Source organism: Ptychodera flava, unplaced genomic scaffold, assembly GCF_041260155.1.
Source record: "Ptychodera flava strain L36383 unplaced genomic scaffold, AS_Pfla_20210202 Scaffold_64__1_contigs__length_706160_pilon, whole genome shotgun sequence".
Taxonomy (NCBI): Eukaryota; Metazoa; Hemichordata; class Enteropneusta; family Ptychoderidae; genus Ptychodera; species Ptychodera flava.
In genome coordinates this window covers 220,143-240,911 of record NW_027248386.1, presented here as the reverse complement: position 1 = coordinate 240,911, position 20,769 = coordinate 220,143, and the positions used below count along the sequence as shown (strand labels likewise).

At 35.9% G+C, this 20,769-nt stretch overlaps 1 protein-coding gene across 1 annotated transcript; it reads right to left on the bottom strand.

The window, feature by feature from the left end:
• Positions 1 to 17,276: 17,276 nt before the first annotated feature.
• Positions 17,277 to 18,407, bottom strand: LOC139128672 (carbohydrate sulfotransferase 1-like). The gene has a single exon (XM_070694409.1). The coding sequence runs from the start codon at positions 18,405 to 18,407 to the stop codon at positions 17,277 to 17,279; it is 1,131 nt and encodes a 376-aa protein (XP_070550510.1).
• Between the last annotated feature and the right edge of the window lie 2,362 nt (positions 18,408 to 20,769).

The following is a 20,769-nucleotide window of genomic DNA, read 5'->3' as shown; positions in this document are numbered from 1 at the left end:
ATAAGTAGGGATAAATATCTGAAAAGACTTGATCAAAGTTGACAAAACACACTGTTCATTGAAGATACCTTGATGAAATATTACTGAAAGTAGCTTAGTATTTTTACATTAGCTAGTTACTAAATTGCATATTGAACTACCTTTCCAAATTAGGAACAAAAGCCTAGAAGACTACTACAAAAGTTTATGAAAAATACTATGTAGATTTGTGAAACAATTATATTGTGTTAGTAAAAGATATTTCGCATTTTCATGTCAAGTTATTTATAATTTAGATATCAAATGAGCTTTTAGAGTTTAGTATATAAGGCTTACAGGACTTGACCAAAGGCAATTACACTAGCTAAATAAAGTGGTGATACAATGACAGCAGTCTGAGACATTTAGAATTTATTTCAGCTAATTACTTCTTTGTAAATTAATGACCATGGTATTATCTTTTTTGAATATTATTCATGATGTTGATCATAACATATTCCATGAAATTGAAAGTTTTGGTAAAAGTTTCAATTGACAGACAACTGTAATATATTGAAACACGTGAGCATTTTCAGTTTATATCTGATTACAAATATTCAAGCATCATATCACCACTTTCATTTACCTTTGCCGCATTCGAAATGATTTCAGGCACGGAAGGTTCCTTGCTTAGGTGTATTTTCTCTCAAATAAAGATATTTCTTTCATAGAATTGTTTCGAATGCCGAGCCATTCGCACTAAAACCGAGTTGAACAGCAAGGAGTATACTACTAAATAGCGATTTCCCATGAACACCTTCCTAGTATGATATCTCACCGTATCTCATATGACAGTGTCTCATACGGTAATTCTGGTAACCTGTAGAACAGTGTGACACATTCGAAGATGACTACTGTGTGTACCTTTATGATCGTGTCGTTTCAATCATGGCTGTAGACTGTATTGATACTAACCCAAATACTGCAATCCCTGTGACCGTTGCTTGAATTTAAAATAACCTTGTGCTGAAACCATAAATTTACGATTGGCTCGGAGGTAGTCTGTATTATAGTACTACACCACTTCAGCTGTCAGTTGACCATGGAGGTAGTCTGTATTTGTACTATCTCAATACTGCAACCATATAGTCTACCATGGAGGTAGCCTGCATAAATACTGTACCCCGATGTTATAACCATCAGGCTATATTGGAGGTATCCTGAATATGTACTACGTCTCCGCTGCAACCATTATTTGATCATCAACGCGATTTTTCAAGTATGACTCACTTTTGCTCGTAAAATAATTATCCATGGCTTTCAGGGATAATAATCAAATACCTTCATCCTTGTTTTAATGCCACAATACTGAGCCTTTCAAGACATGCTACCACAGGGCAACCGCCAGCTTTGGACGAAAACTTCATCATCTGGATTATCAGTCAGTATATTGCAAGCATGAAAATCAAATTAAGGTTCCAAGACAAAAAATTGACTTCTTACATCTAACAATTTTCTGGTGCTTAATAATCTCAGAACCCCCGTGTATTATACATTTTCTAAAAGCCTAGATATAGGGAAACATTTTGGTAACCACAGTGTCACCATTGTTTGCATAACTATCACGTGACAGGTAATTTGGATAACCTTTCAAAAATTGTAACAAAACATAGGGAAAACCGATTTTTGAAAGGTTATGCAAATTACCTGTCATATGATAGTTATGTAAACATTGGTGACACTATGGTGACCAAAATGTTTCCCTATATCTAGGCTTTTCGAAAATATATAATTTACGTGGGTTCTGAGCTTATTAACCACTAGAGAATAGTTGGCTTAAAAAGGTCAATTTCTTTTCTTGGAACCTTAATTAATTTCATTCTCTGCCCAATATTGAAATATTATAGTATATAGTATATTAACGTATAATAAAAACTAGACAGAGGAACTATAATACCTTCCTGACTTTTATTTGTCAAATTGTAGCTGCTAACTGAGACACATTTTAAAAAATCATTTTCACAAAGTCGAGCGAGATTCATTGCATTTTTTTGTCGCAAATTGTACCACTTCAATATCATTAAAACTAAATTTGCGACCTCGGAAAAGGTATTTTGATAACAGATTGAACCCACATTTACCTTTGATCTAACAACAATCGTACAAATGAGACAAGAGGACATCACACTCAAGGTACGGTAATTATACATTACCGTAAATTTAAAATTACATGCAGTATTTGTTATCTGTTACCCAATTTTTGACAATTTTTTTTTCAATGCAAAAAAATTGCTCTGCAGAAATATATGAAAATAGAAATATGTCATACCATCATGTTAACTTCTAACATGTATGTATGTATGTATGTATGTATGTATGTATGTATGTATGTATGTATGTATGTATGTATGTATGTATGTATGTATGTATGTATGTATGTATGTATGTATGTATGTATGTATGTATGTATGTATGTATGTATGTATGTATGTATGTATGTATGTATGTATGTATGTATGTATGTATGTATGTATGTATGTATGTATGTATGTATGTAGGTAGGTAGGTATGTATGTATGTATGTATGTATGTATGTATGTATGTATGTATGTACCCACGTACGTACCTACGTATGTACGTACGCATGCATGCATATATGTATGTATGAGTGCGTATGAGTGCATGGCATGTATCTATGAATTTGATACCATGTATGCATGGAAAAATGTATACATGTATGGGCAACTTTGCATTTCAATGCGTGAAACAGACAGTTTTCAAATCTCGTCGTCACCATGAAGTAAATATATGAAGCTAGCGTGAGAGTAACCTTCTTGCATGTTTAAAATACATTATAGTGAATTTCAAAATTAAGGCAGATTATAGTTCAATGTGACTTTATTGTTTGGCATTGGTTTGTACCATGACGTTTTTGCCTGCTCAAACTCCTTCTTGTTGTTGACCACCAACCATCCAAAGTCATTGTATATACGTTCTGGGCAATAATCTTGAATTCTTTCATTTTGTCATAGCTGTGAGCAATCAGCCAGTTTATTGCTGATTCGTTGTGGTTTTGAGAACTCGGTGAGCCTGGTGATGGTGCTGCAATTCCAACGAAATCATAAATGGCTTGATTGATGACAGCTGGGTACATACACTTATCATCAAAACGAACCAACATGGAGTTCTCCCTAAACCATCTAGGACCATTCGTCAATAAATTAAACACCTTGTCAAGCCAGGCACAGTGTTCTTGTGCTATTTTTGAAACGGGATAGTATGTAACACTTGTTGCATCATTAAATTGTGCCAAAATAGGTCCCCATCGGCGCAGTCGTGACGTGACCAATCCCCGCGGGTCTCGAACCAAAAAGATAAATTTTACATTGCTCTGCTGAAAAGTGGGCAAGCATTCTGTGATATCACTGAAGCGAAGTACTTTGGATATGATGTGAGATTTTGATCGACAGAACTTTGTAAGCACAGACTCAGTTATTGGATAATTTAATTTTTGTAAGCTACCCTTTCCTCTGTAAAGTTTCACTCGATTCAGAATATCCACAAAGTACCCATGAGAAGAAAAATTACAGTTAAACATATCTCCTAGAAATTGACACAGTTGTTGCTGCATTTCGTAAACGTAATCTGCGCTACCAATATGCAATATGGACGTTTTTACCAAATATCATTTTGAACATCATATGTCCCGGTTCTCCGAGATAGAAAACATCTTCTCGTAGAGAAAAGAGCCTTGCAGTCGCGGAAGAAGCTGAAGACATGCGCCCCATTATCAGCAAACGTGTCTTGACGTCACTGGGAGTCACGCCAGTTGTTTTAGACGATGCACCATTTTTTAAGCTCTTTGAAGTGCCAGAGGCTGCCATAGATAACCTTTTGCCGTCAAAAGTCGCTCCCGTTTGTTTTTGGAATGGACTTGGAGATGGAAATGGCGGTAGTTGACAGGTTTGTTGCGCACCATGAATCTTTTCTCCGAGCTTGTTCCAAATTGATATGTAGTATTGCGAAATAATCATCACAATCGTTGCCAGTAAACAAACGCCGATAAATTGTCGAACTGTATTTTAGATAGAAAAGCGAAAAAATGGGCAAAACAGTTAAATAATAACATTTTAAAGACATTTTTAAGTCACGAGACATACACTCTGTCCTTTTGCTTCACAATTACCAGTTTTTTGTGTTCCTAAAGTATGTTCCGAATATTTGGGATACAAAATCCGAGATAAAAAATGTTTTTATAAATTGCTCGTTAAATCGTACGCTAGTTTCTCAATGAGTAAATGAAAGAACGAAAAAAATCCGTATGCAGTCGACAGGTGTAGTCGAACTCATACAATACCTAAAAACGACGATAGAATTACATTTTTTATAGATTTCAATACAATTTAAAGAAGCAGTAGGCCAGTGATGCGTGGTCTGATATTGAGTGCTCGAACGCTAGGGCCTCGATGCATTCTGCCGTAGAGTGTACATCTCCAATATTCAAAAGTTTCTAAAAGAGAAAATGGTGTCTCTTGAACCAAGGAATTCTAAAAGGGAATGAATTACCAGCAGTAGACATTCTGATGAATTTGATTATAGTAACGATTTTACCATCCACACCGCATAAGTACAACTTCCTTTCATCATGGGATGTAAGCCATACCAACTTTACTTAGCAAGGAGAATTATAATAAAAGGAATGCATACACACCTCCCATCTTCACAGCCGCCTATCACTTCTGCATGTGTCAACTTTCGTCACCGTTCAGTTGATAGGCCCCTATAAATCCTATGTTCTTCGACCCCACATCTGGACCAACCACGTATCACATAATTAAATACCTTCCACTAGCTTGAAATATTGGTGGTCGAAGGTGTTTCAGAATCTCTGAAATTACACTTATTTGCATTTTCATTCGAATTTCAACCAAATGACGTGCACTGCATAAAAAACCTGTAATACTTACTGTATTAACATGGATTATTGCCTGTATTTTAGCTGAAGAGTGCATATACAGACGAATACAGTCAAGAATCCATTTTTTGTATTCAGCAGGCCTGTATTCATGTGGATTCATGTGAATTCACCTGTATTATTTTATAATACAGGCAACTCATTAATGTGAATTTATCTTAATTATTGGGTTTTCATGTAGTGGTGAAAGTTGAGACAGGTCGATCAGTCGTATGAATATCCTGAGTGAAAATGACGTTTCCAAATCGGTACAAATTTTACAGCAACTTAGGAAATGGCCTATTTCACAACTAATTATTTTTATGTCAAGGGCCAAAAATAAAACAGTCTGAATGTAGAGAAAGGAGGAAACACAATGTTATCAATCTGTTGATTCATTGCATCGAGAGCTTACAGAAAAACGAAAGTTGACTTGTTGAAATACATCTGTAAAATGTCCAGCGTGCCTGATTTTATGTAGATAGTGAGTTTGAATGATTCCCTCTACAGGTAGAACAGATGCGAAGAAAACATTTAAGCAAAGGGCATATTTCACAACATTTGGAATATTTCAATATAATTTCAGCCAGGCATATTTAACCGAAAGGTATCAAAATGTATCATAAACGGGGCTAGCAGTGTAAATATAATTCCACGCTTGACATAAAAGAGTATAACTTAAAAAGAAAAGCGATGAGCTTACATTTTCTGATTAATTCGATATTATTTCACCATCCAATTATCCCAAATTAGTTCCAATCGTGTTTTAGTTACCCAAAAGCGATGCAAAATCAAATAAAATTCATCGTGACATCGACTTTTGCTTACTTCACTATGCATTGATATACTGTTGGTGCCATGATGGCAACTCTGTAACTTAATAACGTTACTCCACAGTTAAATCATAACACCACGTGTGAGGGCTTCGGGGTGAAATTGCAGTTTTCATATTTTAGTGGGTGTTTATAGTGAAGTGTCATATTTTTAGATTTATCTTGTGTCCAATTTATCACCTTTATATAGAAAGGAGCTTTGTGAGATTTGGGAAAAGTGAAAATCTTGAAATGAATGATATATAATGATGTTACTTTTTTGTGTTTTTGCGATTAAACATTCATTCAAAGTTATTAACACTGTCGAGTTTCGATTGTCGTTACTCTCCTGCCTTAATGACGATAAACCTGTCGTAACAACGTACATTGAACTCTGACTTCCTCGGGATTATCTTTAATTCGATAAATATATGCATCTTCTCTGTAGTATATTTTAGTTGGTGTTTTTCGAATTTATAGCCAATGTATTGTAATACAGAATGTCATTTTACCATTTTGGTTACACTCATCATCAGTATCAACGTACAGATGTTCTACCAAGATTTAATTTTCGACAGTACTGTTCAATAGATTTACAGTTTTTCTACCTAAAACGCCAACGTCTTTTAAAGTAAAGCATACAGATTTTCAATGTCTTTATCGTGTGTGGCATAGTTGTGGTTGCATTTAATGGAGTGGCTCAAACCTGAATGTAGACCGCAGAATAATGACTATAACTCGACGTTTTGGGACAGTTATAGTTTGTGTTTGCTCTGTTGCCTTACGTTATCATCGAAAGGCTCTGCGTAACTACCTCTGGTCGCAATGAAAGGAGTGATGTTCATTTTCAGATTTTTGGGGAGAACTTTTTCACTTTAGTTTGAATGTAGTGTTTTTTTTTAACATTGACATTTCTAGAGTCCTCCCAGTCTCACATTTTGTCATTGAAAGTTCTTTTTCGGTGTTGGCTCTAAAATTTGATAAGTATCTTCTCACTGTGCCAACATTGAGATTTTATAAAAAATAGTATATTTTTTATAGTTTGACGAATATGTATTGCTTATGAATAAATGACTATCATTTATATTGATAGAGTGATCATACCTTCATTAGGAGATCCGTAATGTTTTCCATGAAATGTATTTACTTGGCTTATGGCATGAATATCGCAAGCATTCTACTTTAAGGTTGAACTGCATGTTGGGAACACAGTCTTTTTCAAAGCTGACTATAAATTCCCCTCATACTATATATTTTCAAAAAGCAGAGACTCTAAAGTTTAGTGTGGTGGCAGTAGTTCACTTGAAGGATGAAGTGGGTGTATATTCGGGATAAAACAACTGAATTTTGGTATCAATGATAAAAATTAATGTAAGTCAAAAACTTTACGCTATTTTTCTGAAATGTAATATGTCACTTGAAAGAAGATTATATGTAGGAAAAATGATTATTTTATTTTGCATTATCTATCCTCTTTCTAAAATGACAAAGGTTGAAAAGACCGACACTCAAAAAAGAGATTAAAATCATGATTAGCAAAACTAAAATGCCTCTTCTTCAAAATGTAAGAACTTTATCACCAAAACTATTTTTGTAATATACTGTTTAGGGAACACAATGTGAAAATTTAAGAAAATTTAACCCTGCCAGAGTGGAGTTAAATTTTTGGGACCTTTGAAATTGGGAGGAAAAAGAAGCCAAGAAATTGGGTGATTTGCATACATTTGCATATATAATACTTCTTTATCACACAACTTACGACTGATTGACCAGCTAAAAGGTTAACCCAAACAATATTTTGATATTTGGTTAACATATTAATAAAATTGAACGAATATTTGCAAAAGAGTAATTTTAGAGCAAATACGCTTTGTAAGATGCAGCGCCCCCTTAAGTCGATAGTTGCTTTTTATATTGAAGACCAAATATGCGAGACTTTCACAGTTATGTCATAATTTCTATCATTACTAATGTTACATCTTTTTTACACTTGTAAAGGTGGATGTTGTTGTGTGCTTGGCATGACAACATAAGAAATCATGAAGTGGTAAATTAATCAGTGCAGATATTACATGCTATCCCGTGAAATGAATAGAAACAATGCGGAAAAAACAACACTGCTAAGTTCAATAACTCAATACAATAAACTCCGTTGTTTAAGCGTCTTCTTTGAATTCAAACAAAGACGTCAGATGGGAGGCTTTTTAAGCTACAGTTTGCCTAGCAATTTCTCGCGAATGTACATGAAAATTCTAGGACATATCAATGGTGACATAGCTGTATAGAATACACGTTTACTAAACGTTGTAGCAACTGAGAGTAAACTTAAAAATTGATGGATATAAGTGGATATTGTATGAAGGCGCAGACACTTTGCCTTACAGCAATGTTCATCCTTACTGTAATATGATTTAAAATTTTGTACTAGTTTTTCACTAATTTCTGATCAAATATTTTGAATGCATTCAATGTGCCTTATGAATTCTGTGGTTAGAGGGATGTTTCCGTTATTAAAACGCCATCTCTCGGTTTTTATTTGCAATTTATACTGTACAAAAACACCTTGAATAAGAAAGGGCCCCCTTGCTCTGCTTTTTTTTCTTAACCAAGGTTGCTGTAGTTGTTTTCATTGAACTGCTATGTTGAGCAAAAACGCGATTCCGATTGAACATGTTCCTATTATGATATCCATCTAATGATGTTTTAATAGTCCGCGCCAGCGGCTTACTGACTACGCATGCGCTTATTCATAATATACTATGCGACTAACCGGAAGTGTACCCTTCTTTCTCATGATGGGCGCCGCCATGTTTTTTTTTTGAGTACTCGTAAATAAACAAATACGAAACAAATTACTATGATATAACATGCCTTTTATAAAATATACCTCTTTTATTAGCCAGTAAATGTTATTATACACCTTGTCGCTGATACAAAGTATCGTTGATATAGATAACGGAGAAAACTGTCGTGCATATGAACGGGGGCATACGCAAAGAATGCTGGGATTTAATTATAGAAGAGCGCCCCCTGTGTCAATAATTAGATTAAAAAAATTGCAAGTTTTAGACGGAACGCTATAGTTTTTCAGCTTGCAAGTGGAAGGTGGGCAGTGCGGTTACCATTGCAATGATAATTATTGCATAATACGTCCCTTGTTTAATGCCATAGGCTGTTATCATTGTAAAAATTGCCAATTTTTGTCCAAAATTTTTACACGCTACAGAAAATCTATACCTGCCCTGCTGCAGGGTTTGACGTCGTGTAGGCCTAAGTACGTGAACTGCTTCATCAGAGGGAAACTGGGCATAGTTTTCATATAAACGTTTATGAAGTAACAATTACAGTTTATCATGAATCAATACAAATAACATTGCCAATCTTAACCCCTGGCGCGACACCAAGGGCTGAGCCTATATAATATTAAATGGTAATTCTGAAGACTACTGCTATTCCAGCGAAATCGACGGTAATTGTGATTGGTGGTCAAACTTGTAGCTGCATGTACCTTTTTGACTGATTACTTTAACCGTTGAGGTCGCCTTTGTATTCCTACAACTTAAATGCCGTAGGCGTTAGTCTACCATATAAGCTCTCAATTCGAGTATCTATGATTTAACGTCCTTTGTTAAGATTAACACTTGGTTTCCTCAATAGAGGGTAAGAAATTATGTTCTGGATACGTTATGGTTTGTTGCTATTATGAGATGGACAAGTTGCTGTTTATATTGTCTTTGCGTGTATGCCGTACAATTCGTGTTTATCCAGACTTAAGGAATATGGACAAGCAAAACAATTTTACCATATTTCACCGGTTGTACTATGATCAGGAATATTTTAAATTTCTTACGTCGGCGGTAGGACTTCTTTGTTAATGATACGTGAGTATCATGACTTAATTGAAGATTATAAATCTGTAGACCGTCGTTGTAAAACCAAGATCATGAGGCTCTCCATCCATGACTAAGGCTATCAGCACGCATTTTGAAACAAAAAGGGTTATGTTTAACCGGGTAGTAGCTCAGCAAACTAAGCTTGAACACAGCAGAAATTATTTTATTCTCCTTCCAATAAAAATAAAGCACGTCATTGCGTAAATCACGGACCTTGGGCCTCGAACCTACAGCCTGTTAAATAATTTAAATCTTTAGAACTTTGGCATATAGCGACTTTTCCCTGATGATGCTACGACATTATGAATTCCACTGCCGATGAAGAAAGATTCAACCTTTTACAAGCATAATGTAATCAATTAATATCATAAAACCAAAACATGCAACAGTACAGCGATTGTCTTAGTGATGATAGCTTCAGTTTAAATGAAAACGTTTATTACATATGTCTAATAAACCCGTTATTGAAACTTATCTTTAGCAAATGCCGTAACCTCTGGCCAAGGCCCCACATCGCCGGTGGTGATGTAATGCTCTGGATAGCTGCAACCATTGATGAAAATAAATAATACCGAACTGGTGTATTTTTGGGATTAAAATGGGCCAGGAAATTGGTGACTGTTTCATGAAAAGCTGCGACTGTGGAATACATCATGTAAGCCACAAACTGATGGTAAATATACTAAGACACAAACTGTTTACCTTTACAGTAAACACGATTGGAACGATTTGGGATAATTGGATCTTCATATTTTTTAAATTTCTCAAAAGTGTTAGGTGACTTATAGCTGAATGTTGCAATATTACAAATTACTCATAAAACAGATGTGTGACTTAAAAAGAGAAGCAGACGAGCTTACATTTGAAGATTAACCCGACATCTTACTATCCAGTTATCCTGAATTAGTTACTAACACTGCTCGTACCTGCGATAAAGCTGTAAAGGTGAGATACATAGATTTGGTTACAACATTGGTGACCAATAAACTTTCGCATAAAATATGTTTACTTAAAATGGTTAACATATTCATATCTGTGAAATAAATGAATTGGGTCACAAAGTCGGTGACCAATTAACAGTCTTCCAAAAATTCACCTACATAGGAAACTGTTTAACCTTTTGGCGGCTCAAACACGCCACAAGAAACACCTTGAGTCGGCCGCAAAAGAACAAAGTTGAGTACATCACCTCGAATGGGACAAGTCAGTGCAGCCGGCGAACTGTGACCCGTCTAAATCACAAGGGTGACTTACACCATGTTGAGCAAATTCGCTAAATTATCTGTACCACATTGCTGTTTGGTATATCTAATTCCTCATGTACTTGATTCGAAATTTATTTCCAATTTCTTTTGTCGGATGAATGTTACCAAATGAAGTCATTGAATGTACATTGGTATCGATGAATACATTGGAACGTACAACGAGCAAGATTTCTTATTTTCATCTGTTTTTCCTGTTAATTTAAATATCCTGTATTGTTCACAATACATGGAAGTATACGTTAGCATACAGATACAGAGGAAATTTACTCGTTTTGTCTTATATACTTAAACAAGGCGTATTACATTATTTTATGATTGAACTTCATGGAATTCCTTTGTTCGAATAAACACGTGCCCATCAATGAACGTTGATGGTCAGCGCGTCGCTATACCTTTCTTCATTTTTTTGTCGAAAACTTAACTCTAAATCTATCTTAAACTCGTCAACGATTTAATTTTACATATACAGCTCGCCAAATTGCCGAATAAGAATAATAATATATTTTTAGATCTTCACTATGCTGAAGAATTAGAAAATGCATGGTTTAAAGAACAACAAGTGAACATATTTAAAAGGCTATAGTGAATGTCCCTTTCCACAAATGTTATCGTAGAAACATATATTAACAGAGCGACGACGTGGTGCTCAGTTTTATTCTAGTATGAAATATACAGCAATAAATGTAACATGGCGATACCGATTGAATAAAAAATGATGTAGTGGTACATCCATCCCTTGTGTGGGGAGTACATCAGATTATTATATCAAGAGTTAAACGATGGCTACCATGGCTGCACAAAATTTTAATAAAATGGTATCCAAACTGTTGTATTAATACTTCATGTATGATGAGCATATCAGTGGGAATGCTTAGAAATTATATACCAGATGTGAACTAACTGTGCTTACGTGTTTTACAACAGTACTCTTCACAGAACAATCAGATATCTGTTACATCACTATATGTATGTCTTATCAATTTCGCATAGTACTCTCAGAATTTAATCACTAATTACAAAACTTTATTTAATATGCAAATTAGCTGTTGAGTAGCTTGATACTGCTCAATGCTTCATGGGAAAATTAGATATCCATCAGATCAACATTTGTTGCACGTTTCGTTTTTTTAATGCTGTAATTTTAAAGTAATATAACTAATTACAAAGTTCATTGACTATGCAAATAGCCCTTAATTGACTGGACACTATTCAATGATTCATAGCACAATTAAATATTATTCAGATCAATGTCTGTAGCAATTTCATCAAATTTAATGCTGTAATTTGTGAGTAATATCACTAATTCCAAGTTCATTAAATATGCAATTGAATCCTTAATCAAAACAAAGAATTATTTAAAGACAAAGTACTTATTCATAAGCTGGTCAAAGAATATGTTGAACAAACATTTCAACATCCACACACAAGGCCAGACATTGTTATTATTGACAAAGCAAACAGACAAGCAACGCTCGTAGAAATAGCTGTCCCCTTTGATGCACATGTCTCAAGATGTTACAAGTCAAAGTATTATCCTCTTACGCTTGAAATCAATAGCTTGGGATTTCGCTCCGAGATCATCGTACTAATTATAGGTAGTCTTGGTAACGTTCATCAGAAGGTGATAACAGGTCTCGTTAATACTGGGTTAAGGAGAAATGATGCCAAATTCATTACTGAATTTTGCAGTCTGAGTGCCATTATGGGTTCTAACACGATTTGGAAAATATGGTGCTGGAAATACAATGTATGAGGTTTCCGTTTCGATCGAATTGACTTCGCTGTTCACGTTCATGTACATACATACATACATACATACATACGTACGTACGTACGTATGTATGTATGTATGTATGTATGTATGTATGTATGTATGTATGTATGTATGTATGTATGTATGTATGTATGTATGTATGTATGTATGTATGTATGTATGTATGTATGTATGTATGTATGTATGTATGTATGTATGTATGTATGTATGTATGTATGTATGTATGTATGTATGTATGTATGTATGTATGTATGTATGTATGTATGTATGTATGTATGTGTGTGTGTGTGTATGTGTATCTATGTATCTATCTATGTATATGACAGAATATTCGAATGGAAGAATAGATACATATATGTGCAGCATTACATTTCAATGCATGGACTAAAGAATTTTAATCTCGTCGTCATCACGAAGTAAATAGATGAAGCTAACATGAGAATAACCTTCATGCATCTGTAAAACGAATTATTATGGCATTGCTAAAGTGTGATAGGTTATAGTTTAATGTCACTTTTTACTTGGCATTGGTCTGTACCATGACGTATTTGCCTGCTCAAATTCCTTCTTGTCGTTGAATCATTAACCACCCAAATTCATTGTATATATGTTCTGGGCAGCAATCTTGTATTGCTTTCATTCTCTCATAGCTGTGGGCAATCAGCCAGTTTATTGCTGATTCGTTGTAGCTTTGGGAAATCAAGGAGCTTGGAGAAGGTGCTGGAATTCCAACGAAATCACAGATAGCTTGGTCGATGGTTCCGAGGTACATACACTTATCATCAAAACGAACCAACATGGAGTTCTCTCTAAACCATCTAGGACCATCCGCCAATAAATTAAACACCTTGTCAAGCCAGGCACAGTGATCTTCGACCATTTTTGCAACGGGGTAATATTTATCGCTTGTTTCATCATTGACCTTTGCCAAAATTGTTCCCCACCGGTGCAGTCGAGACGTGACCAATCCCCGCGGGTCTCGGACCAAAAAGATAAATTTTTCATTGTTCTGCTGAAAAGTGGGCAAACATTCTGTGATATCACCAAACGAAGTATGTTGGATATTATATGATATGAGATTTCGATTGACAGAAATCAGTAAGCACAGCCTCAGTTATCGGATAATCTAAATTTTGTCAGCTACCCTTTCCTCTGTACATTTTTTCTCATTCAAGTTATCCACAACATAGCCGTGTGAGGAAAAGTTACAGCTGAACATATCTCCCAGGAACTGGCACAGTTGTTGTTGCATTTCGTCAACGTAATCTCTGCTATCGATGTGGACATCTTTATGGAAGATCGTTTTGAACATCATATGTCCCGGTTCTCCGAGATAGCAAACATCTTCTCGTAGAGAAAGAGCCTAGCAATCGCAGAAGAAGCTGAAGACATGCGCCCCATTATCATCAAACGTGTCTTGATGTCGCTGGGAGATAAGCCAGTTGTTTTAGACGATTTACCATTGGTTAAACTCTCTGGAGTGTCAGATGCTGCCATAGATAATTTGTTGTCATCAAAAATCGCTCCTGTTAGTATAGCGATATGATCATCACCATCATTGCCAATAGACATGCGCCAATAAACTGTCGAACTGAATTAGAGATAGAAAATCAAGACGTTGGTAACCAGTTAAAGTTTAACATTTTATAAGACCGTCATGAGACACACATTCTTTTATTTGAGGGGGGAAGGCTTCCCAATCATTAGCTTTCTACATATCATGCTGGAAGGAGATGGCAGCAAAAGAGTTATCCAACATCGTAAAAAGAGGCTTATTCATAACAACATGAATGAATCAGTCAAATTTTTAATAACCCTTCCCCGTTATGATGTAGAAGAACTTAAACCTGGTTAGATGTTGAAACATTTATAAACAATTATGTTTAGCGGCACTTTGGTCGAAAGCAACTCGCATGAGAACAAACTGGGCCAAAACTAACTTCATCCAATTACAGGTAACGATTAAGATATAACAAGCTGTACTGAACTTCACGTTCAGAAAACCCCATTGCATTGACATATGTTCATAACTCCGACTAGGCAAGCACATTTTATTTCTCATATAAAATGTTTTGGAGACTCAGTAAATTATCCAAGTCAGCAGTAAAGGACATTTTTTTGCAAATATTTAGCTTAGTTCACTAAAACCTGCATCAAATATTGAGAATCTAGGGCATATTGTTTCCATACTTGGAAGTAGTACACTCGGATATGGACATTTAGCTGTAATTGTCTGTGTCCCTCGAAATGAGAATGTACCCTCCTAACGCACGTTCAGTATATGAGGGAATACATACCTCGAGAAAAAATACACTTTACTCACTAAATGTGTATAATAGATCCTCAATTAGAAAGTGAAATAACGAGAAAATATTTTCCATATTCAGTAAAAGAAGAATATTGCTCTAAATTTCAAAACTTTAAATAAGCAGTACACCACTGAATTCAGTAGATTTTCGATCGGATTCGAACATTCAACGTAAGGCACCCAGTCAACTTGCCAAGACATCACAGTCAGAACCACTCGGCCAAATCCCCACCCTTGAAAAAAGTGTTTAATAACCAAGCTAAGTTATCGCAATTATTCTGACTGCGACCCTCCACAAGCCCTTCAGTTCATGAAGCACTCGCATTAGCATACTCGCTATCACACATCGCACTCAAACTTTATCAGAGCAATGAATACATCTCTTTACTGGGCGAAAGACAGCCTCTTGGACAATTCTGTTCATCTGTACAGCTATCAATCCAGGGTAAGAAAGTCAGTATATATTCGTTCGATCGGATTCGAAATCACAACGTACGGCACCCAGTCACCTAGAGAAGACATCACAGTCTAAACCGTTAAGAGTGACAAGATATTGAGTGCCTCAATGCATTCTGCCTTGGAGTGTACATTTGTGCATTTCAAAAGTTACAAAAACAGAAAACTATGTCTTTCAGATTAATGACAAGTCTAAAAAGATACCATTAGTGGATATTCTGATAAATCAGTCATTCACGCTTCTGAAATGTAACTCCCTTTTATGATGCGATGCAAGCCGTATCAACTTTACTCGGCAAAGAGAAACGTGATGAAAAAAACTTATACTCTCCTGCCATCTTCCTAGCCGTCTTTTCGCCTCTGCATATGTGAATTGTCGTCCCTACTATTTGATCGGCCCCATACAATGGTTGTTATAAGTCCAATGCTCTTCGCTCCTACATCTGTGCCAATCACGCATCACATATTAAATACTTTACACTGCCAGACAATATTTGTGATCAAAGGTGTTCCAAAATTTCTCATATCATACTCATATATAGCTCCAGTCAAATTTCAACCAAATGACGCACAAGTTGTGCCAGATTTGTCAGTCGAATTTGAATCACTGGAAAAGTGTTGCCAAGTTGGTACGAGTTTTCATAATTAATTATTTTCCTGTCGAGGGTGAATAAAAGTGGAAATGTAGTGAAATGTAGTGAAAGAAGGAAACAGAGAGTAAACAAATTGGATATGTTGATTAATACAACAATGGCCCACAGAAAGAAACGGAATTTACTTGAAATAGGATAGCAAAGAGTCCAGCTTACCTGATTTTTAGGTAGATATTACTGAGTGATTTGTCACAGTGAATGATTCTTTCTATAGATACACCTCGAGCTCCTAAATTAGTCATAAGTTGGGTGAGAAAGAAGTTTAAATGTATGCAAATTTATGCTTAATATTTGATTTCCTAGCTTCTCTTTGCTTCTTATTTTTAGATTTCAAAACAATTTAACTAAACTCTGCTAGGTCAAATTTTATGAATTTTCACATTGTGTTCTTTACATACTATAAAAAAACCACTTTTTTGTTTGGCAATAAAATTATCACATTATGAACTACAGATATTTTACATTTCCTTACCATAATTGTAGTCACTCTATTTGTGTGTTAATCTTTAAATCCCTGCCATTATAAAATAGATAATGCAAAGATGGCATTTATTATATATTATATCACACCAGTCTATTATGGAGCATCTACAGCGATCTGATTGGTGGAGACGCGAAAAGAACCGTAATATATTTGCTATATAACACGGGTGGTAAATACGCGAGCTCTCGGCAAGAGCAAAATCGTCTTTTTGACGTTCCGTGCCAGAATTTCAATACACTGTTATGCTATAATAGCAATAAACACACCCAGCGATGGTCTGCCACTCGATTTTGACAAGTTCACTTCATATATGCACTCGCTATCACCCGTGCATATATGTCGTGAGCTGGTCAAAATCCCATGGTATACTGTCACTGGGTATGCTGTATTGCTTAAGTATATACTCTTCCTTCAAACGAAATACTCAACTTTAGACATAATTTATCATTGATACTAAAATGTAGGTTTTCTACACCAAACACCTAACCGCTTAGACCTTAGAGTAATCTATTGATACCCCACTAAAGTTCATATAATTGAAGAGGGTTCCCTTCTTATCTTGGATGAGAAATATTGCTTTGAAAAAATAAGTTTGTTACGTGCAAGTCCCCTTAAGAGTGGTAATAATTCGTAGTGAAACAAAGCTAACATAACATATGTGGCTACAATGAGATGATTGTGGTGGTAAACACAGCTATCCTTAACAAGACATTGACAAATTAGGGTAGATTATAGTTCGGTATGATTTCATCCCTTGGCATTGGTCTGTACCAAGATGTCTTCGCCTTCTCAAATTCCTTCTTATTATTGATCACCAACCATCCAAATTCATTGTATATATGTTCTGGGCAGTAATCTTGTAATTCTTTCATTCTCTCATAGCTGTGGGAAATCAGCCAATTTCTTGCTGATTCATTGTGGCTTTGGGAAATCGGGGAGCTAGGTGAGGGTGCAGTGATTCCAACAAAGTCATAGATTGCCTGATCGACGATTCCGGGGAATAAACACTTATCATCAAAACGAACCAACATGGAGTTCTCCCTAAACCACATTGGACCATCCTTTAGTAAATTAAACACCTTGTCTAGCCATGCACAGTGTTCTTTCACTATTTTTGCAGCGGGAAAATATTTATCGCTTTCTTCATTATTTAGATTTGCCAAAATTGTTCCCCATCGACGCAGTCGAGAAGTGACCAGCCCTCTGGGGTCTCGAGCCAAAAACACAAATTTAACATTGTACTTCTGAAAAGTTGGCAGGCATGGCGTAATGTCACTGAAGCGAAGAACTTTGGCGATGATATTATGTTTTGTTCGACAGAATTTCGATAGTACAGCTGCAGTCATTGGATAATTCAGATTCCCTAAACTTCCCTTGCCTGGATGAGCGCCTTTTAGATTCAGTTTATTCACATAGTAGGTGTGCGAGGAAAAATCGCAGCTAAACAAATCTCCTAGAAACTGGCAGAGCTGTGGCTGCATTTCCTCGAGGTAATCGGCACTGTCAATGTATGTGTGTTTGTGAAATACTGTTTTGCACAGCATGTGTCCCGGCTCTCCAACGTAGAAAGTATCATCTCGTCTAAGGAATAGCATGCCGGTTGCAGTAGAAGCGGACGACATACGTCCAATTATAAGTACATTAGTCTTGGCGTCACTTCGATTCGAGTCAGCTTTTCTGGACGATAGATCCTTTGTAAATGTCTCTGAATTGACTGAGGCTTCAATAGATTCTCTGTTGCCTTCAATCGCTGCTCCGGTTTGTTTTTTGGATGACTTGGGAGCTGGATGTGGCTCGTTTTGACCGGAAGGGTGAACACGAAATCTTTTCTCTGAACGTTTGGCCCACATTGAATAATAATATGGTGTAGTGATCATCACTGCGGCTACCAGTATGGTTACGCCAACATACTTTTGCACTGTGTGTAATTAAAAAAAAAACAGAGACATATTTCATTAAAGTGACTATGTAACATATGTTTTCTTGAGATCTTCATTAGCACGTGCTGTCCTAACTTCCAAAATCGTTAAGCGTGTTATTCTAAAACAACTCGGCCTGACCCATGAATCGGGCAAAATCCTCTTAGCTTATTGCAAACCAAAAGTAACTGCGTGTCATAGAGCGTAAGTCATGCTTGTGAACCACCAATGACGGGATGAATAATCCGCACTTTTTCATGCGGTACTCATCGGTAAAACATGGGTAAAAATGCAAATAACAATTTGTATTCACTCCTTCTTGCAAAATCGGTATATGAAATTAACATATAAGACAACGCTCTCTTCACCAAGGGTTTGACGGCCAAGTTTTATATTTTTCTATGCATATATCTTGGTCGGACGTTAATCGCGATTTCTAAAAACATCAAATGAAATCTGCAGATTCGTATATATTACAATTACTTAACTTAAAATCATCCTGATCGCGAGGATGTAACTTTTTTATTTGATATGCCGTCTCCCAAGCATCAATGTGACGCTACTTTCCAAATTCACATATCATATTAGTTGTGGATCAAGTATATAGTTGCATTAGATTACATTCAATTTCAAATGCAACCTACAATACAATAATCCATCAAATATTCTACAGCCTTTTCCTACCGGTTTCAGGAAATACACGACAGTCTATGTCATACTAGAGCCTATATGTTTTTGCTTAGAAATAGGTTTTTTGACTTGGCCACTTTAATGGCAAATTTCCGTTACGCCCAGTTGGCTTGTGGTTATAGCTTGGGTTACATGGATTATTTTGGGTAAGGGATCAAATAATAATAACCATCACTGTGCGAATTGAAAGGCGGGCAGAAATGGTGACCCGTGGCAGCAAAAGCTATCGTAGGTGGTTAGCGATGTTCAAACACCTTAGTCGGACCGATTCAACTCAGAGGAAAGAAACAAATTTACCGAACCTTGAATCTGCCAAATTACTAAGTCAATTAAAAACCGATTCGGCCAAATACAAATCCAGCTCAAAGAAACTTTACCCGATACCAACCTATTGATAAACACCGTAAAACAAAATAAAATTAGAACCAGCCAGACTAATCACAAAGATTTCAAACCGCGTTGGATTTGCCACAGAGGAAATACAATGGGTGCCAGCTTTTGCTTTAGCTGATGGAGTGGAGAATGATGCAAGTTTAAGAGAACATTTAAGAGAGCAGACTTCTGACTATTGCCATCAACTGAACTAAATCCGTCGTACGCGTCATACGATGAATAACCAAGCAACCCGGGAGGTTTTGAACACAGGCATTGTTTAAATAACATTCTAGTGTCAGCAGAAAAAGGAAACTCTCAGTAAAATGGTAGCCATATTTATATCCAGTAAAGTATTTAGGGAAAATTGTATTTGATATATCAAAGCTCCTGGTGCCACACGTTTGTCTTAAATATTATTGACCATCTATCCTGTTAAGTATTCAGTTCTTTGGAGCATGTACATGAAGGAATGTATGCATCAAACACGAAAGTCTTAAACTATTGGTCGTACTTTGTTTATTGAAACTACAAAAAAATTGCCTGACATGCTCTGTGTCCAATACCTCAACACATAACATACATAAAGATGACGATTTCTAGACGAATTTCATAATTAGAGGCAGTGCAGTGAAGGATGAGTGGAACACATTCTGCCTCAGAGAATAAAATCGCATATTCGAAATTTTCAAACCATTTCAATAGTTCAAACCATTTAAATAGTTTAAAACCATTTAAATAGTTCATTCAAATAATTTATTACAATTCGGTCATTCATCTAACTGAGATTTTTTTAACAATTCATACCTCTCAATTATTTCATTTGAAAATAGGGATCTACGTACCTGCCACCATCACTGTTGTCTGTTCCCTACAACGAATTTCTATTCTTTGATTCACATATATTTAATACATTCGTGTAAATGCCTATTTATGCCCGATTTCCTTTGAAACCACACGTGGAAAGCAATGGCCAACCGGTACTATATTGTATAAAATGAACACTGCCAAGTAATTGTTTGCGAGACAAAGGTTTTCAGGATATATGGAACAACGCTTATTTCACTTTTTTTCGGATTGAAACTCAGGAGAGATCGCTCGTTAAAAATGTCGCCTTCGAAATGGTACGACTTTTGTTTCAAAATTTGCGACTAAAATGGACCATTTAGCCAGCGCATATTCAAAATTAGGAATAAACGTTTTACTGTGAAGAACTTAAGTTTCATTTAGA

Excerpts from the sequence above, each read along its gene's own strand:
- LOC139128672 (XM_070694409.1), bottom strand. The coding sequence starts at position 18,407 with ATGTGGGCCAAACGTTCAGAGAAAAGATTTCGTGTTCACCCTTCCGGT.